This window comes from Carettochelys insculpta, chromosome 34 (assembly GCF_033958435.1).
Source record: "Carettochelys insculpta isolate YL-2023 chromosome 34, ASM3395843v1, whole genome shotgun sequence".
In the NCBI taxonomy this organism is placed as follows: Eukaryota; Metazoa; Chordata; order Testudines; family Carettochelyidae; genus Carettochelys; species Carettochelys insculpta.
This window is the reverse complement of record NC_134170.1, coordinates 765,250-788,966: the sequence shown is the minus strand read 5'-3', so window position 1 is coordinate 788,966 and position 23,717 is coordinate 765,250. Positions and strand designations below refer to the sequence as shown.

Sequence of the window (23,717 nt, the reverse complement as noted above, 5' to 3'; positions counted from 1 at the left end):
CTGCTGGGAAAAGGGGGCCAGCCCCCACTGCTGGGGGAGAACCCAGGAGTCCTGGCTCCCACACCCCTGCTCTAACCACCAGCCCCCACTGTCCTCCCAGTGCCAGGGAGAGAACCCAGGAGTCCTGGCTCCTGGCCCCTGCTCTAACCAGCAGCCCCCACTGCCCAGGAATCCTGGCTCCTGCTCTACCCCCCCAGCCCCCACTGCGGGGAGAGAACCCAGGAGTCCTGGCTCCTGCTCTAACCACCAGCCCCCACTGCCCTCCCAGCACCAGGGAGAGAACCCAGGAGTCCTGGCTCCCACCCCCCTGCTCTAGCCACCAGCCCCCACTGCCTAGGAATCCTGGCTCCTGCTCTACCCCCCCAGCCCCCACTGCCCTCCCAGTGCTGGGGAGAGAACCCAGGAGTCCTGGCTCCCACCCCACAGCCCCCACTGCTGCCCCCCCACCTCAGTTTCCCCAGCCAACCCGGCCCTGCTCTTTGCCCAGCTGCGTTTGCAGACAGATCAATGTTTAACCAGCTCTTGCTCTGACTTCTCCCCCCCACTCAGGGAGGCGAGCTGGAGGGGGTGGGGGGCTGGGAGCCCGGACTCCTGGGTTCACCAGCTCCAAGCGGCAGGAAGGGCCCAGCCTACCCCCCCCCCCCGCCACCCCTTTGCCCTGGTTCCCCCACCCCACTGCCCCTTCCCCCAGCAACGCAGACGGCCGCTTGAAACCAACTGGTTTATTGCAGGCCCCGTGGGGCTGGAGTTACAGCTTGGCCCAGGCCCACAGCAAACAGGGGCTGGCCAGACAACCTGGGCCCCACAGCTGCCCTTTCTCAACACCCCGCTCCAGCCAAAGGGGCCAGGCCAGGGGAGCTCGGCTTGGCCACCCCTTGCCCCACAGCTGAGTCCCAGAGGGCTGCAGGGCCAGCTGCCCTAGATGAGGTTCAGGTGTCTGTCGGGGGGCACCCCATAGCGGCCCTTGTGTGCCTCAAAGAGGGCAATCAGCTTCTCTAGATAGACGGCGTGCAGGCGGTCGATGTCCTGCTGCGAGGGGAACGGGTTGCGGGGGACATCGATGGGAGCCCCCACTGGGGGAGAGAGAGTGGTTAGAGGCAGCCCCCAGCCCCACCGTCCAGCCCCACCCACCCCCCCAGGCCTGCTGACCCCCAGCCTGGCAAGGTCCACTTGCAGGGAACCCAGGCATCCTGGCCCCCTGCTCTGACCACCAGCCCCCACTGCCCCCTCCCAGCACCGGGGAGAGAACCCAGGAGTCCTGGCTCCCGGCCCCTGCTCTAACCACCAGCCTCCACTGCCCCCCCCAGTGCCAGAGAGAGAACCCAGGAGTCCTGGCTCCCGGCCCCTGCTCCAACCACCAGCCCCCACTGCCCCCCAGTGCCAGGGAGAGAACCCAGGAGTCCTGGCTCCCACCCCCTGCTCTGACCACCAGCCCCCACTGCCCTCCCAGCGCTGGGGAAAGAACCCAGGAGTCCTGGCTCCCGCCCCCTGCTCTGACCACCAGCCCCCACTGCCCTCCCAGCACCGGGGAGAGAACCCAGGAGTCCTGGCTCCCACCCCCTGCTCTGACCACCAGCCCCCACTGCCCTCCTAGTGCCAGGGAGAGAACCCAGGAGTCCTGACCCCCGCCCCCTGCTCTGACCACCAGCCCCCACTGCCCTCCTAGTGCCAGGGAGAGAACCCAGGAGTCCTGGCTCCCAGCCCCCCTCCCGCTGTGCAGGGAGAACCCCGGCGTCCGGGCCAGCCCCGGCCCCGCTCACCCACGGTGTGGATGGGGCTGCGGTAGGGCAGGAGGCCGAAGCTGTACTGGAAGACCCCGCGGGCGTGGAACAGGGGCAGCGCCAGGCCCATCGTCTTCTGCAGCCGCTCCTGGACCACGCGCACCAGCGACCCAGGGGGGTTCGGCACCTGCTCGAACAGCTCGTTCTCCCCGAAGGAGAACACGGGCACCAGGGCGGCGCTGGCAGGGGGATGGGGGGCCAGTCAGCACCCTGCCCCCCCAGTCCCCTTCTGCCTAATGCCCCCTAGTGCCCCCCATCCCCCCAAGTCCCCCCTTCCTGCCCCCATCCCCCAACTCCCCCCTTCTGCCTAACACCCCCGGTCCTGCTCTGCCCCAAGTCCCCTTCCACATAACGCCCCCCAGTCCTTCCCCCCCCCCCCGAGTTCCCCCTTCCTGCCCCCCAGTCCTCCCCACCACCCCCCAACCCCCCTTCCGCAGAACACCCCTGGTCCTGCCCCCCCAACCGCCCTCGGCTGGCCCCCAATCCCCCTTCCGCCCAATGCCCCCGCTCCTGCCCCCCCAACTCCCCCCACCACCCCCCCATCTCCCCCACACTTACCCATGCTGCAGGGCAGCCTTGATGAAGCCCTTACGACCAAGGACCTGGAGGCTCAGAGCACCAGGCCGGGCATCCAGCGACTCAGGGGGGCCCCCCACAGCGATCACCGCCACCTGGCCCCCGCCCTCCCGGCTCAGCAGGTAGGAGACACTGGCCTTGTCCGAAGAGACCAGCCCTGGGGCAAAAGAACACCAGCGTCACTGGCCACCTGGGCTGACAACCCAGGAGTCCTGGCTCCCGACCCCCCCTGCTCTAACCACCAGCCCCCACTGCCCTCCCAGCGCCAGGGAGAGACCCCAGGAGTCCTGGCTCCCACCCCCTGCTCTAACCACCAGCCCCCACTGCCCTCCCAGCGCCAGGGAGAGAACCCAGGAGTCCTGGCTCCCGACCCCCCCTGCTCTAACCACCAGCCCCCACTGTCCTCCCAGCGCCAGGGAGAGACCCCAGGAGTCCTGGCTCCCGGCCCCTGCTCTAACCACCAGCCCCCACTGCCCTCCCAGCACCAGGGAGAGAACCCAGGAGTCCTGGCTCCCGGCCCCTGCTCTACCCACCAGCCCCCACTGCCCTCCCAGCACTGGGGAGAGAACCCAGGAGTCCTGGCTCCCACCCCCTGCTCTAACCACCAGCCCCCACTGCCCGCCCAGCGCCGGGGAGAGAACCCAGGAGTCCTGGCTCCCACCCCCTGCTCTAACCACCAGCCCCCACTGCCCTCCCAGCACTGGGAGAGACCCCAGGAGTCCTGGCTCCCACCCCCTGCTCTAACCACCAGCCCCCACTGCCCTCCCAGCACTGGGAGAGACCCCAGGAGTCCTGGCTCCCACCCCCTGCTCTAACCACCAGCCCCCACTGCCCTCCCAGCGCCAGGAGAGAACCCAGGAGTCCTGGCTCCCACCCCTGCTCTGACCACCAGCCCCCACTGCCCTCCTAGCACCAGGAGAGAACCCAGGCGTCCGGACGACTCACCCCCACTCATGATGTAGTCGCGGAAGAGGGGCAGGCGGAACCAGAAGGGCAGCATGAGCAGGTGGGGGGTGAGCCCCGGGAACAGCTCCCCGAAGCCAGTGGCCTCGGTGCAGAAGTTGGCAAAAGCGCCCGCCACCAGCACGCCGTGGGGGTGGAAGCCGAAGAGGTAATTGCGGGAGGGCTCCAGGGGCGCCGTCCTCACCAGCTAGGGGGAGACGGGGTGAGACAGGCCTCCCGGGGTCCCCCAGCTCTGGGGTGGGGGACCCCCAGGGAGGCAGCAGCTGCGGGTGCTGGGGGGGTCCCCAGTCCTGGGCCATCAGAAGTCTCAGGACAGCTCCCTGCTCCCAGGGGGTCTGGTTGGTCCCAGGGCAGCCCCCCAGCTTTCCAAGAGGTGCAGGGGGTCCCAGCCTCACCCCCAAGGGATATGGGGGTCCCAGGATAGCCCCCCAGCTCTAAGGGGCTCAGGGGTCCCATCCCCATGGGGTTCAGCAGGTCCCAGGGCAGCCCCACACTCATCCAAGGAGTTCAGGGGTCCCAGCCTCACCCCCAAGGCGCAAAAGGCACCCCAGGGCAGCCCCTGAGCTCTCCAAGGGGGTACATGGGGTCCCAGCCCTATCCCAAGGGATATGGGGGTCCCAGGATAGCCCCCCCAGGCCTCCAAGGGGTACATGGGGTCCCACCCCCCACAGGGGTTCAGCGGTTCCAGGGCCCTCACCCCTGGGGGTGAGGGGTTCCCAGGGCAGCCCCCCAGCTTTCCAAGAGGTGCAGGGGGTCCCAGCCCTACCCCCAAGGGATATGGGGTCCCAGACCCACTCCCAAGGGGTTCAGTGGGTCCCAGGGCACCTCCTCACTCACCCAAAGGGCTCAGGGGGTCCCAGCCCCACCCCCACTCATCCAGGGGCCATGGGGGTTTTGGGGTGCCCCCTCCTCACCCACAGAGGCCATGGGGGACCCAGGGGGCTCACCGTGATGGGGAAGTAGTCCCGGAAGTGGCACCAGACGCCCCAGCGGCGCACCCAGGGGGAGCGGCGCCCCCCGCGGGACGGGGTCTCCCGGTCCAGGTAGAGCCACAGCACGTAAAGCAGCGTCAGCCCCCACAGCTCCGTCAGCAGCGCCAGCAGGAACAGCGCCAAGCAGCACTGTGCTGGGGGGCCGCAGTCAGGGGGGCCCCGGAGACCCCATCACCCTCCAGGATCCCCTGGCCCCCAACCTCCATCACTCCCCCAGAGACCCCCCGGCCCCCTCCCAGGCCCCAGGGACCCCATCACCCTCCAGGACCCCCCTGCCACCAGCCTCCATCACAACCCCAGAGACCCCCCAGGCCCCAGGGACCCCATCACCCTCCAGGACCCCCCCAGGACAGGGACCCCCGGCCTCCATCACAACCCCAGAGACCCCCCGGCCCCATCACCCTCCAGGACCCCCCTGCCACCAGCCTCCATCACAACCCCAGAGACCCCCCGGGCCCCAGGGACCACATCACCCTCCAGGACCCCCCCAGGACAGGGACCCCCGGCCTCCATCACAACCCCAGAGACGCCCGGGGCCCCTCCCAGGCCCCAGGGACCCCATCACCCCCACAGGACCCCCCCAGAGACCCTCCCCAGGCCCCACCAGTCCTCAGCCTCCATCACCCCCCCCCAGAGACCCCCTGGGGCCCCTCCCAGGCCCCAGGGACCCCATCACCCCCACGGGACCCCCCCAGAGACCCTCCCCAGCCCCCCCAGTCCTCAGCCTCCATCACCCCACCCTGGAGACCCCCCCTCGGGCCCCAGCGACAACCCAAGCCCCCAGCCCCCCCATCAACCTCCCAGAGACCCACCTGCACCCCACCAGTGCTCAGCCTCCATCACACCCCCTCCGGGAGACCCCCCGCTCGGGCCCCAGAGACAACCCAAGCCCCCAGCCCCCCCATCAACCCCCCAGAGACCCACCTGCACCCCACCAGCCCTCAGCTTCCATCACACCCCCTCCGGGAGACCCCCCCCTCGGGCCCCAGAGACAACCTGAGCCCCCAGCCGCTGTCATCCCCCAGAGACCCCGCCGGCCCCCAGCCTCTGTCACACACCCCCAGAGACCCCCTCGGGCCCCAGGGACCCTGTCACCACCCCCGGGCCCCCAGCCTCCGTCACAACCCCAGAGACCCCCTGGACCCCTCCTAGGCACCCCATCACCCCCCCAGATACACCCCCGGGCCCCATCACCCCCCCAGAGAACCCCCCTGGGCCCCACCGGTCCTCAGCCTTCATCACCCCCCCCCGAAGACCCCCCCCCAGGCCCCAGCTGCCGTCGTCCCCTGGAGACCCCCCTCGGCCCCCAGCCTCCGTCACACACCCCCGGAGACCACCTCGGGCGCCTCTCGGCTCCCAGCAGCCCTCGTCCCCCAGAGACCAGCCCCCTGGCCCCTCCAGCCTCCCTTGCCCCCTTTGAGAGCCCCCCAACACAGCCAGCACCCCCCGTTCCCCCAGCCTCCCTAGAGACCCTCTGGATCCCCCTCTGCCCCCCCCCAGCCTCCCCCCGCCCCAAGACCCTCCCAGACCCCGCTCAGCCCCCACTGCCCTTCAAGACCGCCCCCGACCCCCTTCTGTTCCCCCAGCCTCCCTCGCCCCCCGGACAACCCCAGATCCCCCTCTGCCCCTCCAGCCTCCCCCAACCCCCAGAGGACCCCCCATGCTCCCCTTGGCTCCCATCTTCCCTGCCCCCTCCGAGACCCCTCGGGCCCCCCTCAGAGAACTCCCACGCCCTCCTCTGCCCCTCCCATCCTCCCGGGCCCCCCCCAGAGACTCCCTCCTGGCCCCACTTGGCCTCTAGCCTCCCGAGCCCCCCTCTGCCCCCAGCCTCCCTCACCTCCCCTGGGTGCCCTCCAGCGCCCCCCCCGAGTCCTCTCACCGCCCGCTCTCCCCCCTTTCTCCCATACCCCAGGTCCCCCCAACACCCACCCCCGGGCACCCCCAAGAACCCCCCAGCCTCCCTCCCTCCCCCGGGCCACCCCCCCCCAGCACTCCCGCCCTGCGCTGGCCCCCCGGCCGTGCTCCCCAAGCCCCCTCGTGCGCCCCAGCGCCCCCCAGACCCCCCCCACCGAGTGCTGGCTTCACGCACCCCCCAGCCCTCCGAATCCCCCCTCGGCCTCCCTCGCCCGCCCCACTGCCGCCGCGCCCCTCGCACCCAAGGGGCTGCGCGCCCCACAACTCTGCCCCCCAGTGGGGCAGAGCCAGACCGGGGGGGCGGGGGCTGGTGTGGGCGGGACCCCGAACAGGTCGGGGACCGGGGGTGCAGCGAGGTGGGGCAGCGCCGTGAGGGCGGATTTCAGCGCCCCCCGGGAGAAGGGACCCAGGCGTCCGAGGGGGCGGGGTGGGGTGGGGTGTGGGGCTCACCCAGCGCCAGGAAGGAGAAGACCCATTGGAGAACCGCGGCCGTTTGCAGCCGGCGCCGCAGCGGGATGCGCAGAGGGGCGAAGCGGATCGCCATGGCCGGGCCGGAGCGGGCCAGGATCGGGGCCGGAGCGGGACCGGGCAGGGGACAACCCCGCGCAGCTTGGGCCATTTATACCTGTGCGCTGGCCACGCCCCCAAGGTGACCCACGCCCCCCGCCCTGGCCACGCCCCCAAAGTGACCCCGCCCTGGCCACGCCCCCAAGGTGACCCCCGCCCCTCCCTGCGCTGGCCACGCCCCCAAAAGAGACTCCGCCCCCCTGCGCCCCCACCAGTGATCCCGCCCCCAAAGTGACCCCGCCCCTTGCTCCTGTGTCCCTGCCCCCCCGGTGACCCCCCCTCCTCTTATGCTCGTCCTGCCCCCAAAATTGGGCTCAAGCGACTCTGTCCCCCCTAAACTGGTGTGCACGGCTCCGCCCTCCCGGCCGTGACCCCGCCCCCCGGAACGGGCCACGCCCACTCCTCCCCTCCCTGCATGGCCACGCCCTGACCCCCCATCTCCCTCCTTTACACGGGCCACGCCCCCTCCCCCGCCCTTCCCCCCAGTGACCCAGACTGGCTCCCCTCTGACGCCCCCCCATATCCCCTGCTCCCCCATTCTCCCCAACACGCCCCCCAAGCTGTGCCCAAGCCCAGCTGTTCAGTTACTCCGCCCTTTTGGTGGGGGGTGGGGGGGTGCAGGGACCCCCCCAGGCGGAGGTCCCTGCCTGTCCTGGCACTGGGTTCCGCCTTTGGGGGTGTCTGGGGGAGTCGCTGCTGGGGGTCATGGGGGGGGGGGCGCCCCTGTGGAGCTGGGCCAGAGACCCGCTGTGCCAGGGGTGTGGTGTGGGTGTGGGTGTGGGGGTGAATGTGCAATCAGTACACACACCCCCCAGTGCGACGCGCCACCAGCAGATCAAAGCAGCTTTTATTGGGGCGCTGGCCCTGGCTGGACAGACAGACCGACCGTCGGCCCACAGCCATAGCAGGGGACTGTCGTCGGCCCCCCCCAAGCTGCCAGCCCGGCCTGTGCCCCACGGGCCTGGGGGGGCCCCCCGACTTCTGTCCCCCCCTCCAAACCGCCCCCTGCCCGGGGTTCTGGCTGTGCCCGGCCTAGCAGACCCGGACGGCAGAGTAGAGGGTCTCGCTGGCAGGGGGGACCGGCTGGCTGGGGGCGGCCCCGGCCTTGGGAAAGGCCAATTCAGTGTACAGCAGCCCAGCGTCTCGGGGGTCCGGGGGCGCGGCCGGCCCTGGAACGAGAAAGGGGGGTGAGCTGTGGGGGTGGGGCAGCAGGGCAGGGGGGCTGGGGTGGGTGAAGGGATAGGGGGAGGGGTGGGGGGGCTCTCACCTCCCGCCCCGATTTCCAGGTAGACGCCTCCGGCCGGGTCCTCCTTCTGGCTCTGACCCCTCCTGCAAGACAGACCCACGGCGAGTCAGAGGCCGGCCCCCCAGCCTCAGCAGCTGCCCCACAGGCCTCCTCCCAGGGTGCTGGGCCCCACTGTTCGGGGCTGGGGGCTCAGGGCTGCCACTGGGGAGGGGCAGTGGGGGGGCTGTAAAGAGAAGCCCGGAGCTCTGGGGGGGCCACCCCTGGTGTGCGCAGCTCACAAGCGTGTGTCACTTACGTACGGGTGCAAAGCCAGGCAGGCGGGCTCGGGCCGGGCCCCGCGCGCTGCTGGGGGGCCGATCGGAGGGGCCTGTTGAGCTGGGGCTGGAAGACGCGGCGTGGCAGGGGGGCCCAGGGGTCCCCTCGCCCCTTGGTGGGCGGGAGCATGCGAGGGAGAGGCTGGGGTGAAGAGAAGGGCCCTGGGATGGGTGTGGGGCCTGAGAGGTTTTCCTCCGTGCGAGGAATAATGTTATTCCTTGCACCGGGGTTTTCACGGCTGTGCACCACCCCGGGGACACACAGACTGCTGGCGGCGGGCGTTTCACCCAGCCTTGAACGATACCCCTGCACACCTCAGCCCTGGGGGACGCGGACCCCCGGCGCTGGCCACAGGGCAGCCCCACAGCGCCCGGCCTGGGGAGGAGTGCAGAGGGTGGGGGGCAGAGAAGGGCCACTCACCTGGGCGGGGGGGCCTTCTGACAGCAGCCTGCGGGGAACAGAGAGGGGTCATTGGCGGCCATGGGTCCCCCAAGAGCCAATTGTCCTCCCCGTCCCTCCGCCTGCCCCTCTGTCCTTCCAGGGCAGCCGTCCATGGGGCCCTCAGACAGACCGGATATGGGGGGGGATAGATAGCTAGAGGGCGCGGGCGGACAGATAGATTAGGGGGTGGGCCAGTGTCACCCCCGCCCCCCGGGGAATCCCCCCAAGCCCGGGCCAGCAGAGGGGGGCCGGTGCCCAGTGGGCCGCGCCGGGGGGTCTCGGTACCTGTCCTCCGGCGGGCTCCGTACACCGCCAGCCCAACGAGCAGCGCCAGCAGGACAGCCCCCGCCAGCGCCCCCGCGATGGCAGGGACTGCCCCCAGCCTGGCTGGCGACAGGGCCGTGGGTGGTGTCGACGCCTGCGTCTGGGTGGCGGTGCCGGTGCTGGTTTGAGCTGGATGGTGCAAGGTGGGGCGTTAGCTCAGGGAGTGGCCCTCGCACGAGTGTGTGCGTGGCCAGACACGCTTGCACGCCAGCTCTCGCACAATCACCGCACACGCACACACGCAGCTCTCGCACGTTCTGTGCACATTCTCACATGCACACACGCTCCCACACCCAACGCTTACACACACGCGCCACCTCTCGCACGTTCAGCACACACCCACTTTTACACACACGCTGGCACTCGCGTACTCCGCACACGGTCACACACTCTGGGCTTGTAAGTTCAGCACACACACTCACATGGTCAGCGCACACACCCATATTATGATTCTTGCACATTCACCACACGTGTGCTGGCTCTCGCACATTCAGCACCCCCCCTCACACGAGCACTCTTGCACGTTCACAAATGTGTTGGCTCTTGCACGTTCAACACACACAAACACTAGGACTTCTGCGTGTTCACCACATGTGTGCTGGCTCTTGCACATTCAGCCCACACACTTGCTTTCACTCCGTCACGTTCAGGACACAGACACACTCAGGCCATGACACTTGCACGTTCACCCCCCCACACACACACACAGAGGCAGGGACTTTTGCACCTTCACCACACACGTGCTGGCTCTTGCTCGTTCATTGCACACACTGTGGTGTAGTGAGGGATGGGTGTGTGTCTCGCACAGGGTGGGGGCTCCTGCTGAGGGTGACCTGACGACCAGGTGGCCCCTCTGGGCTGCAGACAAAGGGGGAGGTGGAGCCTGAGGGGTCTGAATTGGAACTGGGAGTTGGGAGCAGTGGGTCTGGGCTGGGAGAGAGAGACAGACAAAGGAGGGGGCCAGGCCCCAGCTCTGGGGTCCCCTCGGGGCCTCCTCTCCCCAGCATGGATGGGACTGGCTGTCTCTGCCGGCTGCACTGACTCCTCTGTACGATGCTGTGTCCTGTCGGCTAATAAACCCGCTGTTCTCCTGCCGAGTGAGAGACTCTCCTGCCTGCAGAGGGGGTGCAGAGCTTGGGGGACCCCAGAACTCCATCACACACACACACACACACACACACACACACACTCAGGCCAGGCTTCTCACACGTTTAACTAACTTGCTCCCTGGGCGCTGAGCGCACACGCGTGCCGTGGGGAGCAGGGGATTCGGGGTACAGGGGCAGTGGGAGCCAGGACCACAGCGTCCCAGGGCTGTGTGCGGCTGGGGGGAAGGAGACGGAGGGGCCCCCAACTGCTCAGCCCCACCTGTCACCGTGAGGCGGGTCCCCGGCAGAGCGCGCCAGGTTATCTCGTCGTTATCGCGTGACCACACAAAGACCTGGCAGGTGTACTCCTCGGTGTCCGATTCCTGCAGGCGGTCGATGCGGATCGAGGCCGTGCGGGTCGGTTTCCCGTGCGGGTCCCCAACCAGGGTGATGCGGCCCCGGTAACCCGGGTGGGTGAATCGCTCGGTGTGATTGTACACGAACCGGCCATGGAAACCCCCTCGCCGCCAGTACACCCGGATGTCCTTCAGCGGCTCGATCTCGGGGGGGTAGATTAACCGGCAGGGCAGGGTGACGGAGCCCCCGGCCGGCGCCCTCAGCGACTCCGGCTGCTCGAGCTTGTAGAAGCCGTCCTGGGCAGTGGCTGGAAACAGACCTGGAGAGACGGAGACGGAGCGGTCACCACGTCCCTTCCGGACTCCCCGCTGCACCCCAGGAGGCACCGGGCACCGGCCAGGTGAATTGGTCCACCGGGGTGGATTAAATGCTGTTTCACGCACGGAGAGGTGGACCACCCGGAGAAACACACAGCAGCCGGGGCGGGGAGTCGGCTACCCAGATGGCCTGCCCCTGAATCCCTCCAGGACGGACACCCACGCACTCGGCAAACGGGGAACATTGGAATCAGTGGGGCCGGGCCCTGCCCAGACCTGGCTGAGATCAGGGCCCCGGGGGGCTGGGTGCTAGACCCAGTTTTAATGGGTTCCCAGCCCCGTACCTAACCTGGGGAACTGCCTGCTGCAGGGTTTGGGCCGGACAGCCATTTCCTGGCCGGTGGGTTGGAGGCAGAGACAGCCCATGCCCGGGGCTGCAGGGGAGCAACAGGGGACTCCTGCTCCCCCAGTCCTGGACCGCCCACCCCTGGTGCCAGGGCACAAGGGGTCATCCAGGGCAGCCGGCTCACACCCTCCCCCCGGGCCAGATGAGAGCCAGGCCTGGCCCAGGCTGTGCCGGGGGGAGGGATGGGAGAGGGGCCCCCCCACCCTGGGTCTCAGCGCCCGCCGATCACACCCACCTCCACCCAGGATCCCGGCCAGCAGCAGCAGGACTGGGCGCCCCAGTGGCGGTTGCATCTCTGGGGCGGGGGCCAGTCCAGGGGTCCCTGGTACAGCCTTCCCTTCCCGGGCAGGGGCCGGAGGCCAGCTGGGAGCTGTGGGCAGCCCGCAGGGAGGAAACGGGAGGGATTGGGCAACCGGGGCCAGGCCGGCACCACTGTCACTTCCCCTCCACAGGCCGGTGTGGGGCTTCCTGGCTGCTGTAACCACCAGCCCCCACTGCCAGGGAGAGAACCCAAGAGTCTTGGCTCCCGGCCCCTGCTCTAACCACCAGCCCCCACTGCCCTCCCAGCGCCGGGGAGAGAACCCAGGAGTCCTGGCTCCCGCCCCCTGCTCTAACCACCAGCCCCCACTGCCCTCCCAGCGCCGGGGAGAGAACCCAGGAGTCCTGGCTCCCGCCCCCTGCTCTACCCACCAGCCCCCACTGCCTTCCCAGCACTGGGAGAGACCCCAGGAGTCCTGGCTCCCACCCCCTGCTCTGACCACCAGCCCCCACTGCCCTCCCAGCGCCGGGGAGAGAACCCAGGAGTCCTGGCTCCCACCCCTGCTCTAACCACCAGCCCCCACTGCCCCCTCCCAAGTGCTGGGGAGAGAACCCAGGAGTCCTGGCTCCCACCCCTGCTCTAACCACCAGCCCCCACTGCCCTCCCAGCATCGGGGAGAGAACCCAGGAGTCCTGGCTCCCACCCCCTGCTCTACCCACCAGCCCCCACTGCCCTCCCAGCGCCGGGGAGAGAACCCAGGAGTCCTGGCTCCCGCCCCCTGCTCTACCCACCAGCCCCCACTGCCTTCCCAGCACTGGGAGAGACCCCAGGAGTCCTGGCTCCCACCCCCTGCTCTACCCACCAGCCCCCACTGCCCTCCCAGCATCGGGGAGAGAACCCAGGAGTCCTGGCTCCCACCCCCTGCTCTAACCACCAGCCCTCACTGCCCTTCCAGTGCTGGGGAGAGAACCCAGGAGTCCAGGCTCCGGCCTCCTGCTCTACCCACCAGCCCCCACTGCCCCCTCCCAAGTGCCGGGGACAGAACCCAGGAGTCCTGGCTCCCAGATCCCCCACCCCACAGCGTCCCATCTGCTCAGGTGGGATGGGGCTTTCACACAGGAAAAGCTGAAGTGTCGGCCATTTCCTCAATGGGGGGAAGGGAAATTGGCTGGGGGGCAGGGCGGTGGAGTCGAGCAGTGGGGCCATGAGCCGCGAGCTGTTCCCGCTGCTGCTGTGCGTGGCGTGGGGTGAGTGCCCGGGGCAACCAGGTGGGGGGGCCGACAGACTTTGGGGCCACGCCAGCAGCTGGGGGGCAGAGGGAGAGGGAGGGGCTGGATGGGGCGGGGCTGGAGCTGAGACGTCGGGGAGACACTGGGGTCTTCTCCCCCCCAGACACCTGGCCCCCTGCACCCGCCGAGGGGCGGCTTTTACAGAGCCAGGCGGAGCTGCGCCTGGGCCATGCCAGCCCCACCCAGGCCTCTCCCCTGCCCCACTGCCGAACCCATCCCAGGGGCAGCTCCCACCTGGGGAGAGAACCCAGGAGTCTCAGCTCCTTTTCCCCTGGGGGAACATGCTGCTGGCGGTGGGAGCTGTTAACCCACTGAATCCCTCCTGGGCCGCCGCCCCAGCACTCGGCTCACAGGGTGGGGCGTTTCGGGGGGCTCTGGCCACAGCTGAGAGTAAATGGCTTCAAACCGGGTGGTTACAGCCAGCTGGGCTTTCCTTCTCCCCACGGCAAAGCACACGCCTCTCTCTGCCAGCCCCATGGCCCAGCCCGGAGCCACCCCGGCAAACCCACAGATTCTCCAGCCGCTCCTACGGCCCGAACCAGCCCCGGCTCCTCGCCTGAGAGGCCACAAAACCCTCTTTCGCCAGCTCCGCGCAGATCCACCCAGGCCCCAAAGGGCCCAGCCACAGGCCCAGGTCAATAGATCCAGAGATGTTACCCAAAACAGCATCTGTAATTGAAAGGGAAAGAAAGAAAAAGAAATTAGTGGAGCGAATGAGAAAGAAAGAAAGAAAAAGAAATTAGAGAAGTGGATGAGAAAAAGAAAAAGAAAGAAAGAAATTAGTGGAGTGAATGAGAAAGAAAGAAAGAAAGAAAGAAAGAAATTAGAGGAGTGACTGAGAGAGAAAGAGAGAGAGAGAGAGAAAGACACAAAGAAAGAAAGAAAGAGCCAAGGGGGGACGAGGGCGAGGGCCAGACCCGGTTCCGGGGCACACAACACCCGTCAGTCACAGCTCTGGTCGCAGCACACGGCCGCCGGTACAAGCTGAGAGGGCCCCTGCAAACACATCCCCCGGGGACGGCCCCCAGGCCGCACAGGCTCAGGTCCCGAGGGCTGAAGGCCAAGGCCGGCGCATCCGGCCCTGTGGCTGGAAGACCCCTTCCTCCCCCACGTGGAGGGGCACTGCCCAGGTGGGCGGGTGGGGCTCTCTGCCGTTGGCCGTGGGGTGGACCAGGACGCCCCGTCCATTCCCCTCGGTTGCAAAATGGCCATCTGGGCCTCTGTCCCTTTATCCAGCCCAGCCCACCTGGCGGGGAAGCGTTCTCCCCTCCTGGCGTGAGTCTCACCCCGAGACATTTCTGATCCAGGCCCGGAGCCACGACTTACGACTTCACACACAATCCTGACACGGGCGCACGAGCAGCGTCACCAGACCTAAGGCGACGCCAGCTCTCAGGGGACCCTCTCCCGGCCCAGCTGGCACGAGGGCTGGTGCACGCTTAGGGCAGGGGTTACCGAAATGGCTTTCTGAGCCCTGCACAAGTCCAGTAACGTCATACAGGGGAGCATCTGTGTGATGGAGTGGGGGGGGTGCATGTGTGAGTCAGGCTGGATGTCCGAGGCAAGCAGCAGCTCCCAGTGGCTAAGGATGACCCTGGGGCTACAACTGGCAGATAACACCTCTGCCTGAACAAAGAGCAGGGAGGAGCCGAGCTGGGTTTTGAATCGGGGGCGGCAGTTAGAGGAGAGGAGAAGGGAGAGCTGGAAGGCAGCCAGCCTGAGGAGGGGGAAAGCTACACCCCAGAGGGGCTCCCCTCGGGGTCCTCTCCCCAGGACAGGTTGGAAGGACTGTCTCTGGCTGCTGTGCTGTTGCTTCTGTGAGAAACTGAACATCTGTTGCCTAATAAACCTGCTGTTGTACCTGCTGAGTGAGAGTCTCTCCTGCCAGCGGACGGGGTGCAGTGCAGGGGGACCCCTGAACCCCATCACACTGGTGTCAGAAGTGGGATGCACTGCACCCACGGATGAGCTCCCAGCAGTGGCTGACTGAGCACCAGAGAAGGAAGTAGTCTCACAAGAGTCAGAGGGGGAACAGAGCCATTCCTGCAGCTGCTGCTGGTGAGTGGATACCCCGGGAGTTAGCGGGGAGATGGATTATACCCGACTCCTGAAGGCAGAGCTAGCGGGGCTATGCAGAGAGAGGGGCCTGACCGTGGGGAAGGCGACCAAGGCCCAGCTCATTGCACAGCTGGAAGAGAATGACCGATCCGGGGGGGCAGAGCCTGTCCCGGCAGAAAGTGGCTGGTCAGCCTCGGGAAGCATTTCGGATTCTCCGACAGGAGCAGGAGCTCGACGCCGTCCGACAGACGCGGTGCCCGCCAGGTCGCGCTCAGCTAGCGGTGGTCCATCGCGGGCAGAGTCCCCCGCCGCAGAGCTGAGACGGCTGGAGCTCGAGGTGAAATTAAAGGAACTGGAGCACCAGGAACGGGAAAGAGAGCGTGAGCGCCAGGAACGGGAAAGAGAGCGTGAGCACGAGCGCCAGGAACGAGAAAGAGAGCGTGAGCTCCAGGAACGGGAAAGAGAGCGTAAGCGTGAGCTCCAGGAACGAGAAAGAGAGCGTGAGCACGAGCGCCAGGAACGAGAAAGAGAGCGTGAGCACGAGCGCCAGCTACAAGAGACACAACGGGAGGAGAAAGAACGAGAGCGGGAGCATGAGCGAACCATGGCAGAGGCGAGACGCCAAGAGGCCCCAGCTGCGGTAAGCGGGGAGAGGGCCAGACGGCTCGGGGTGGCCAGTCACTTGGAGACGCGTGTGCTGGCCCAGTGTCAGGACACAGGGGACATGGACGAGTTCCTTACCGCCTTCGAGCGAGCCTGTGAGTTGCATGAGGTTCCCCCAGATGAGTGGCTCCGGCACCTCACCCCCTTGCTGGGCCGGAAGGGCGCAGCGGTGCTCAGCCAGCTCGTGGGGCTGCAGCCTGGGGACTATGAACGGTTCAAACAGGCCCTGCTGCATAAGTTCGGGCTGACTCCGGAGATGTACAAGAAGAAGTTCCAGGAGGCGCAGAAGAGGCCAGAGGAAACCCATGTAGATACAACCGCCCGCCTGAAGCAATACTACCAGAAGTGGGCATTCGGAATGGGAGTCCAGTCCGTAGAGGACCTGATCGAGCTGGCGGTCGTGGAGCGATTCTACGAGATGTGCGCACCTGACCTGAGGGTGTGGCTCGTGGACCGAAAGCCGGGGAACTCACATGATGCAGGGAAACTGGCAGATGACTTCACAAACAGCCGGGCCAGGTTTGAAAGTGAGCCCCACAAAGAGAGGGAGTCTCAGAGAGAGAGGGAGTCCCGGAGGGAGAGGGAGTCCTGGAGAAACCGAGAATCTCAGAGAGACCGGTCCCTAACTGTACGACAGAGGGGACCACCTCTTGGGCAAGCCCAGGAAAGAGGGGCCAGCCACCCACCCCCCAGAGAGCCAAACAGAGCCCGGACAGAGCAGCCGGCCCGAGGGACGCAGCAAGACCCAGGCTGTTACCGCTGTGGGCGAAAGGGGCATAGAGCAGCCCAGTGCCCCAAGCTCCCAGACAGGTTGAGCAGGCCGGGGGGTCATGGAGTCAACTGGGTGGGGTCCCAGAAGCCAGAGGGGCTGGCGGCCAAGGCGGGTGGTGCTGACAATGGGCACTCGGCTTGGGCCGAATCCGCCCCACAGACCAGCTCCTCAGGGGGACCAAATGCTCAGAGGCCAGTTTACAGAGTGGGGGCGGCAATGCCTCTGTGGAGCAAGTGTCTCAAACACCTCGAGGTAGACGGGAAAAAGGTCACGGGGTTCTGGGACACAGGCGCTGACGTGACGCTGGCCCGACCCGGGGTGGTGGCACCGGGCTGCATGATACCCGATTCCCACCTGACGATAACAGGAATTGATGGGACCCCTTTCAAGGTGCCCATGGCGAGGGTGCACCTGAAATGGGGGAAGAAGGAAGGCCCCAAGGAAGTGGGCGTGCACAGCCATTTGCCGGCAGATGTACTGATGGGCGCTGACCTGGAGAACTGGCAAGGTGAACGCCCTCGTGCCCTGGTCCTGACCCGTAGCCAAAGAAGACGAGGGGTGCGCTCCCCAGATTCAGGGGTACAGGCCCAGCCAAAGTCACAGGGGCCAACCCTGAGAGAAAGGGGGTTCCCAAAAACCAGATCTCACAGGCCAGGGGTGCTGGAGCCAGGCAGGGATGGGGAAGTAGCAGCCGCTCCTGCCCGAGCGGAAGAATTCCAGGCAGAGCAGCAGAGAGACCCCTCCTTGCAGAAGCTGAGGGAACTGGCCAGTCTCAGCCCAGCTCCGCAGCTGGGGGAGGGCTGCAGGGAGAGATTCCTGTGGGAAAAGGGATTCCTGTACCGGGAATGGGCTCCCAGACGCAAAGCGGAGCCATGGAAGGTACAGAGGCAACTGGTGGTTCCCCAAAAGTACCGGCGCAGGCTGCTGTACCTAGCCCATGATGTCCCGCTCGCAGGACACCAGGGGATCCACCGCACCAGGAGAAGGTTGTTACAGAACTTTTTCTGGCCAGGGATCTTTGCAGCTGTCCGTCTGTATTGCCTGTCCTGCGATCCCTGCCAGAGGGTGGGGAAGAGCCGGGACAAGGGGAAAGCTGCCCTGAGGCCACTGCCCATCATAGAGGAGCCTTTCCAGAAAGTGGCTATAGACATAGTGGGCCCCTTCAGCAAGGCAACGCGTTCGGGGAAGAAATATATTTTGGTAGTGGTAGATTTTGCCACGCGATACCCAGAAGCAGTGGCCTTGACCTCTGTCGACGCTGACACCGTGGCAGATGCACTGCTGTCCATTTTCAGCAGAGTGGGGTTCCCCAAGGAGGTCCTCACAGATCAGGGGTCCAACTTCATGTCGGCCCTACTGCAAAGCTTGTGGGACAAGTGTGGGGTCCGGCACACCTGGGCCACAGCCTACCACCCGCAGACCAATGGGCTGGTGGAGAGGTTCAATGGGACTCTGAAGCAGATGCTAAGAACCTTCATGAATCAATACCCCCATGACTGGGACAAGTACTTACCCCACCTGCTGTTTGCATACAGGGAGGTGCCCCAGGAATCCACGGGGTTCTCCCCGTTTGAGCTGCTGTACGGAAGGAGGGTACGGGGACCCTTGGACTTGCTCAGAGAAGAGTGGGAGGGGACGGCCTCTCCTGAAGGGGAATCAGTGGTACAGTATGTACTGACCTTCCGGGAAAAACTCACCGAGCTCATGGGCCTCGCCAGGGAGAACCTCTCCATGGCCCAAAGGAAGCAAAAGGTCTGGTGTGACCGTAACGCCAGGGCCCGAGCCTATGCCACCGGGGATCAAGTGATGGTCCTTATACCTGTGCGGCGGAACAAGCTGCAAGCGGCCTGGGATGGGCCCTTCAAGGTTGTCAAACAGCTAAATGACGTGAATTATGTGGTGGAACTGTCGAACCGGGCCCACCGCCACCGGGTCTATCATGTGAACATGATGAAACCTTACTGGGACAGGCAGAACTTGGTGCTGGCCGTGTGCAGACACTGGGAGGGGCAGGGGGATGATCCCTTGGTGGATTTACTCACAAGGACTGGAGCCGGCTCCTTGCTGGAGTCTATTCCCCTCTCAGACCAGCTGACCCCTGCCCAGCAGACGGAGATCAAGGAGGTGCTGCATTCGCATCAACAGCTGTTCTCGGACAGACCCGGACGCACTGACCTGGCTGTCCACCGAATAGAGACAGGCACCCACGCCCCTATCAAGTGTGCGCCATTCAGAGCCACAGGGAGGACGGCTCAAAACATAGAGCGGGAGGTTGAAGACATGCTGGCTCTGGGGGTGATCCAACCCTCGTCCAGCCCCTGGGCCTCTCCCGTGGTGTTAGTCCCTAAAAAAGATGGGTCTGTTCGGTTTTGTGTGGACTATCGCAAGCTTAACGCCATCACTGTCTCGGACGCCTACCCCATGCCCAGGCCTAATGACCTTTTAGACAAGCTGGGGGGAGCCCGTTACCTCACCGCCATAGACCTCACCAAGGGGTACTGGCAAGTGCCATTAGACGATGATGCCCGGCTGAAGTCGGCTTTCATCACTCCTGTGGGGCTCTACGAGTTCTTGGTCCTTCCCTTCGGCCTCAAGGGGGCACCCGCTACCTTCCAGCATCTGGTGGACCAGCTACTGAAAGGGATGGAGAGCTTTGCCCTGGCTTACATGGACGACATTTGCCTCTTCAGCCAGACGTGGGAGGACCACGTGTCCGAAGTCAAGCAGGTGCTGGACCGACTCCAGAAGGCCGGTCTGACTGTCAAGGCAGGGAAGTGCAAGGTGGGAATGGCTGAGGTGACCTACCTGGGCCACAAGGTGGGCAGCGGCCGCTTAAAGCCAGAGCCAGCTAAAGTGGAGGCTGTCAGAGATTGGCCCACACCCCAGACTAAGAAGCAGGTCCAGGCCTTCATTGGGATGGCGGGGTACTACCGGAGGTTTGTGCCCCACTTTAGCTCCATCGCAGCCCCCCTCACGGAGCTATGTAAAAAGGGAAAGCCTGACAAGGTGGTCTGGACCGAGCAGTGCCAAGAGGCCCTCTGCGCGCTGAAGGAGGCTCTGGTCAGGGCCCCAGTGCTGGCAAATCCAGACTTCAACAAGCCCTTCCTGGTGTTCACCGACGCCTCAGACGTGGGGCTGGGGGCGGTGCTAATGCAGGTGACTGACAAAGGGGAGAAACACCCCATCGTGTACCTGAGTAAGAAGCTGCTGCCCCGGGAGCAGAGCTACGCGGCCATAGAGAAGGAATGTCTGGCCATGGTGTGGGCGCTGGGGAAGCTGCAGCCGTACCTGTTTGGACGGCGTTTCACCGTGTACACCGATCACTCACCCCTGACCTGGCTGCATCACATGAAAGGGGCCAACGCCAAGCTCCTGCGGTGGAGTCTGCTCCTGCAGGACTACGACATGGAGGTGGTCCACGTCAAGGGGAGCAACAACACCATAGCCGATGCCCTGTCACGCAGGGAGGGCCCCGAACTTCCCCAGGTCACTGGCTGAGTGACCCCGCTCAGTGCGGTCTGGAAGGGGGGAGAGATGTGATGGAGTGGGGGGGGTGCATGTGTGAGTCAGGCTGGGTGTCTGAGGCAAGCAGCAGCTCCCAGTGGCTAAGGATGACCCTGGGGCTACAACTGGCAGATAACACCTCTGCCTGAACAAAGAGCAGGGAGGAGCTGAGAGGGGTTTTGAATCGGGGGCGGCAGTGAGAGGCTAGGAAAAGGGAGAGCTGGGGGGCAGCCAGCCGGAGGAGGGGGAAGCTACACCCCAGAGGGGCTCCCCTCGGGGTCTTCCCCCCAGGACGGGTTGGAAGGACTGTCTCTGGCTGCTGTGCTGTCGCTTCTGTGAGAAACTGGGCATCTGTTGCCTAATAAACCTGCTGTTGTACCTGCTGAGTGAGAGTCTCTCCTGCCAGCGGACGGGTGCAGTGCAGGGGGACCCCTGAACCCCATCACAGTCTGACCCCTGTGCGGAGAGGCCCAGGCGTCCCAGGTAGGATACGGTGATGTTTCCATCTCTCCAGGTCTGTTTCCAGCCACTGCCCAGGAGGGCTTCTACAAGGTCGAGCAGCCGGAGTCGCTGAGGGCGCCGGCCGGGGGCTCCGTCACCCTGCCCTGCCGGTTAATCTACCCCCCTGAGATCGAGCCGCTGAAGGACATCCGGGTGTACTGGCGGCGAGGGGGTTTCCATGGCCGGTTCGTGTACAATCACACCGAGCGGTTCACCCACCCGGGTTACCGGGGCCGCATCACCCTGGTTGGGGACCCGCGCGGGAAACCGACCCGCACGGCCTCGATCCGCATCGACCGCCTGCAGGAATCGGACACCGAGGAGTACACCTGCCAGGTCTTTGTGTGGTCACGCGATAACGACGAGATAACCTGGCGCGCTCTGCAGGGGACCCGCCTCACGGTGACAGGTGGGGCTGAGCCATGGGGCACTGGGGTGGAGAGCTCCTGCTGGCTGGGGACTCCCCACATCCATGGGGCAGTGGAGACCAGGGCATCCCATATCCTGTGGGTGGAGGGGACCAGGGGCCCTCATATCCACTGGGCAGAGGGGGAAGAGGGGCCCTCCATATCCCATGGGCAGAGGGAACCAGGGGCACCCCATATCCTGTGGGAAGAGGGGCTCCCCATATCCAGTGGACAGAGGGGAACAGGAGCCCCCCAATATCCAGTGGACAGAGGGGAATAGGTCCCCCCCATCCTGTGGGTAGAGGGGACCAGGGCTCCCTGCATCTGGGGCTGGGGGAAGGGGTCACTGCCCCTGTAAGCCAGGGCGTGGCTGGGTTTGGGGGGTCAGAATGTCCCAGGTGAACCCCTCACTCACCCATTGTCCCCCACTCCCTCCCCAGCCTCAGCCATTCCCAGCCCCAAGCCTGGACCGCAGCATCCAGAGCCGACGACACCAGCCGCGGCCAGACCCAGCGCCTGGCGCCCCGAGACCGTCCTCATCCTCGTCCTCCTGGCCTCTGCGCTCCCCAAGATCGGCATCTGCTCCGCGGTGCTCGCCCTGTGCCGCTGGCGGGGCTGGGTTCCGGGGGAAGGGGGCCAAACCCCCCTGGGGTAGCGGGACTCGAACTCACCCCCCTGGGCCAGGGCTCAGGGCCGGGCCGGCCCAGGGGGTGCCAGCAGGCAGCAGCAGCAGGAGGTCGTTACCCGCGGGGGTGCAGCTTAGAGATAGAATCACAGAACGCCAGGACTGGAAGGGACCTCGGGAGGCCATCGGGTCCAGCCCCCTGCCCCCATGGCAGGACCGAGGACTGTCTAAACCATCCCCGATAGACGTCTGTCTAACCTGTTCTTAAATATCTCCAGCGATGGAGATCCCACGACCTCCCCAGGTGATTTACTCCTCTGTTTGACCACCCCGACAGGTAGGAACTTTTTCCTCACGTCCAGCCTCAACCTCCCTTGCTGCAGTTTAAGCCCATTGCCTCTTGTTCTATCCTCAGCAGCCAAGTTTTCTCCCTCCTCCTTATGACACCCGTTTAGATCCCTGAAAACCGCTCTGATGTCCCCCCTCAATCTTCTCTTTTCCAAACTAAACAAGCCCAGTTCTTTCGGCCTTTCTTCAGAGCTCACGTTCTCCAGCCCTTTAATCGTTCTTGTCGCTCTTTTCTGGACCCTCTCCAGTTCCTCCACCTCTTTCTGGGACGGCGCTGCCCAGAACGGGACACAAAACTCCAACCGAGGCCTACCCAGCGCAGAGTGGAGGGCAAGAACGGCTCGTCGGGTCTTGCTCATAACACACCTGTTAATGCTGTGATGGAGTCGGGGGGGGGTGCGTGTTAGACTCAAGCTGGATGGGTGTGCGACAGGCAAAGCAGATCCCAGTGGCTAAGGATGACCCCTGGGGCTGTAACCTAAGCTGGCCAGGTTGCACAGGAGTGCCTGCCTGGGTGGCGTAGGGGTGCCGGGCTGGGATGAACAGGGGTGCCGGCTTGGGTGGCGCAGCGGTGCCGGGCTGGGATGAACAGGGGTGCCGGCCTGGGTGGCGCAGCGGTGCCGGGCTGGGATGAACAGGGGTGCCGGCCTGGGTGGCGCAGGGGTGCCGGGCTGGGATGAACAGGGGTGCCGGCCTGGGTGGCGCAGGGGTGCCGGGCTGGGATGAACAGGGGTGCTGGCCTGGGTGGCGCAGGGGTGCCGGGCTGGGATGAACAGGGGTGCCGGCCTGGGTGGCGCAGGGGTGCCGAGCCGGGATGAACAGGAGTGCCGGCCTGGGTTTGTGAAGGAGTGCTGGGCTGGCTTGCACAACAGTGCCAGGTGGGGTTTTGTGATGGATTGGGGGTATGTTTGTGAGATGCAGGCTGGATGTGTGAGACAGGCAGAGCAGCTCCCAGCGGCTAAGGATGACCCCTGGGCTGTACCCTAGGCTGGCAGGTAACACCTCTGCCCTGAGCACAGAGCAGGGAGGAGCCGAGCTGGGTTTGAATGGGGGCGGCAGTGAGAAGCTGGTGGGGAGAGGGAGCTGGGGGGCAGCCACCCTGGCGAGGGGGGAAGCTGCACCCCAGAGGCGCACCCCTCGGGCTCCTCTCCCCAGGACGGGTTGGAATGACTGTCTCTGCCGGCTGTACTGACCCCTCTCTGCTGAGCTGGGCTCTGGCGCCTCCTAAACCTCCCGTTCTACCTGCTGGGTGAGAGTCCCTCCTGCCTGCGGCCGGGGGGCAGCGCTTGGGGACCCCAGAACCCCATCACATGGCCCCTTTCACATGTGCCGCCGTCCTTCTCCTGGGGCCGGGGTCTCCCGTCCGCCAGGCAGGGCGTGCCCACCTGCAGTGCTGCAGAGGCCAAGCGCCGAATCCACCCAAGGCGAAAGGGGCTCGAGGGGTTTCCCGGCTCCCGCCCTGCGTCTCGGGGCCAGCTCTGCCCCAGAGGAGGCCGCGGCCCTGCAACAGGGCTGAAGCTGCAGCTGCTTGAAACATCTCGACCTGGAAATGAGGAACCAGCACAGACCGGGCTCGCCAGCGGAGGGACCGGAAGGCAGCAGGACCAGCTGTCTCTGGGGGGCCCCCAGGGGTCCCCAGCCCCTGGCCCCCTTCGCCCTGCCCCGCCCCACACTTCGTCCCAGTCCCTGGCAAGGGAAGGGCTCACCCCGGCGGCCAGGCTCCTCAGCCGCGCTGCGGCCTCGGGGAAACTGAGGCACCCGCCCGGGGTTACGGCAGGACGGGAGGGAACGCACGCAGCCGGCCCCTCCCACACCATTTCACACACACGTGTAACACGCTTCGTGACCCCCCCCCAGCCGCCGTCCTCCCCCGTGGCCCCCCCCCCACAATGCCCCGCAGGTCCGGGGTACCCCCTACGGCTGCTGGCACCCAATTAAGCCCCCTCAGCCCGCCCCCTGGCTGCAGAGGCCGTCAGCTTGTCCAGCTATCGGGTGCCTGGCAGG

General features: G+C 66.1%; 3 protein-coding genes across 5 annotated transcripts; 1 reads left to right on the top strand and 2 right to left on the bottom strand.

The window, feature by feature from the left end:
• Positions 1 to 707: 707 nt before the first annotated feature.
• Positions 708 to 6,823, bottom strand: LOC142005697 (2-acylglycerol O-acyltransferase 2-B-like). The gene is made up of 6 exons (XM_074983035.1): positions 6,677 to 6,823; positions 4,268 to 4,446; positions 3,303 to 3,507; positions 2,340 to 2,514; positions 1,761 to 1,960; positions 708 to 1,073 (listed from the first exon to the last, which is right to left on the bottom strand). Exons 1-6 carry the CDS (start codon positions 6,768 to 6,770, stop codon positions 919 to 921), a joined length of 1,008 nt encoding a protein of 335 aa, XP_074839136.1. The 5' UTR covers positions 6,771 to 6,823; the 3' UTR covers positions 708 to 918.
• Positions 6,824 to 7,506: 683 nt separating this feature from the next.
• LOC142005688 (paired immunoglobulin-like type 2 receptor alpha) lies at positions 7,507 to 11,666 on the bottom strand. Of its 3 annotated transcripts, none has more exons than XM_074983020.1 (6): positions 11,523 to 11,666; positions 10,488 to 10,883; positions 9,081 to 9,248; positions 8,775 to 8,802; positions 8,061 to 8,122; positions 7,512 to 7,962 (listed from the first exon to the last, which is right to left on the bottom strand). In XM_074983020.1, exons 1-6 carry the CDS (start codon positions 11,578 to 11,580, stop codon positions 7,826 to 7,828), a joined length of 849 nt encoding a protein of 282 aa, XP_074839121.1. In that variant the 5' UTR covers positions 11,581 to 11,666; the 3' UTR covers positions 7,512 to 7,825. The 3 variants fall into 3 exon arrangements, with proteins under 3 accessions (XP_074839124.1, XP_074839121.1, XP_074839122.1); XM_074983021.1 differs by having other exon boundaries at positions 10,488 to 10,871; XM_074983023.1 differs by lacking the exon at positions 9,081 to 9,248 and having other exon boundaries at positions 7,507 to 7,962.
• A 1,084-nt stretch (positions 11,667 to 12,750) lies between these two features.
• On the top strand, positions 12,751 to 21,880 carry LOC142005612 (paired immunoglobulin-like type 2 receptor alpha). Its single transcript, XM_074982891.1, has 3 exons — positions 12,751 to 12,793; positions 20,347 to 20,742; positions 21,181 to 21,880. Exons 1-3 carry the CDS (start codon positions 12,751 to 12,753, stop codon positions 21,393 to 21,395), a joined length of 654 nt encoding a protein of 217 aa, XP_074838992.1. The 3' UTR covers positions 21,396 to 21,880.
• Positions 21,881 to 23,717: the final 1,837 nt, after the last annotated feature.

Coding starts and splice junctions, on each gene's coding strand:
- LOC142005697 (XM_074983035.1), bottom strand. CDS start 6,770: ATGGCGATCCGCTTCGCCCCTCTGCGCATCCCGCTGCGGCGCCGGCTG. Junction 4,447..6,676: donor CTTCTCCTTCCTGGCGCTGG/GTGAGCCCCACA, acceptor GCGGCCCCCCAG/CACAGTGCTGCTTGGCGCTG. Junction 1,961..2,339: donor AAGGCTGCCCTGCAGCATGG/GTAAGTGTGGGG, acceptor TCCCCCTGCCAG/CGCCGCCCTGGTGCCCGTGT.
- LOC142005688 (XM_074983020.1), bottom strand. CDS start 11,580: ATGCAACCGCCACTGGGGCGCCCAGTCCTGCTGCTGCTGGCCGGGATC. Junction 9,249..10,487: donor GACCCGCCTCACGGTGACAG/GTGGGGCTGAGC, acceptor TGCACCATCCAG/CTCAAACCAGCACCGGCACC. Junction 8,803..9,080: donor CGGAGCCCGCCGGAGGACAG/GTACCGAGACCC, acceptor TGTTCCCCGCAG/GCTGCTGTCAGAAGGCCCCC.
- LOC142005612 (XM_074982891.1), top strand. CDS start 12,751: ATGAGCCGCGAGCTGTTCCCGCTGCTGCTGTGCGTGGCGTGGG. Junction 12,794..20,346: donor GCTGCTGTGCGTGGCGTGGG/GTGAGTGCCCGG, acceptor CCATCTCTCCAG/GTCTGTTTCCAGCCACTGCC. Junction 20,743..21,180: donor GACCCGCCTCACGGTGACAG/GTGGGGCTGAGC, acceptor CTCCCTCCCCAG/CCTCAGCCATTCCCAGCCCC.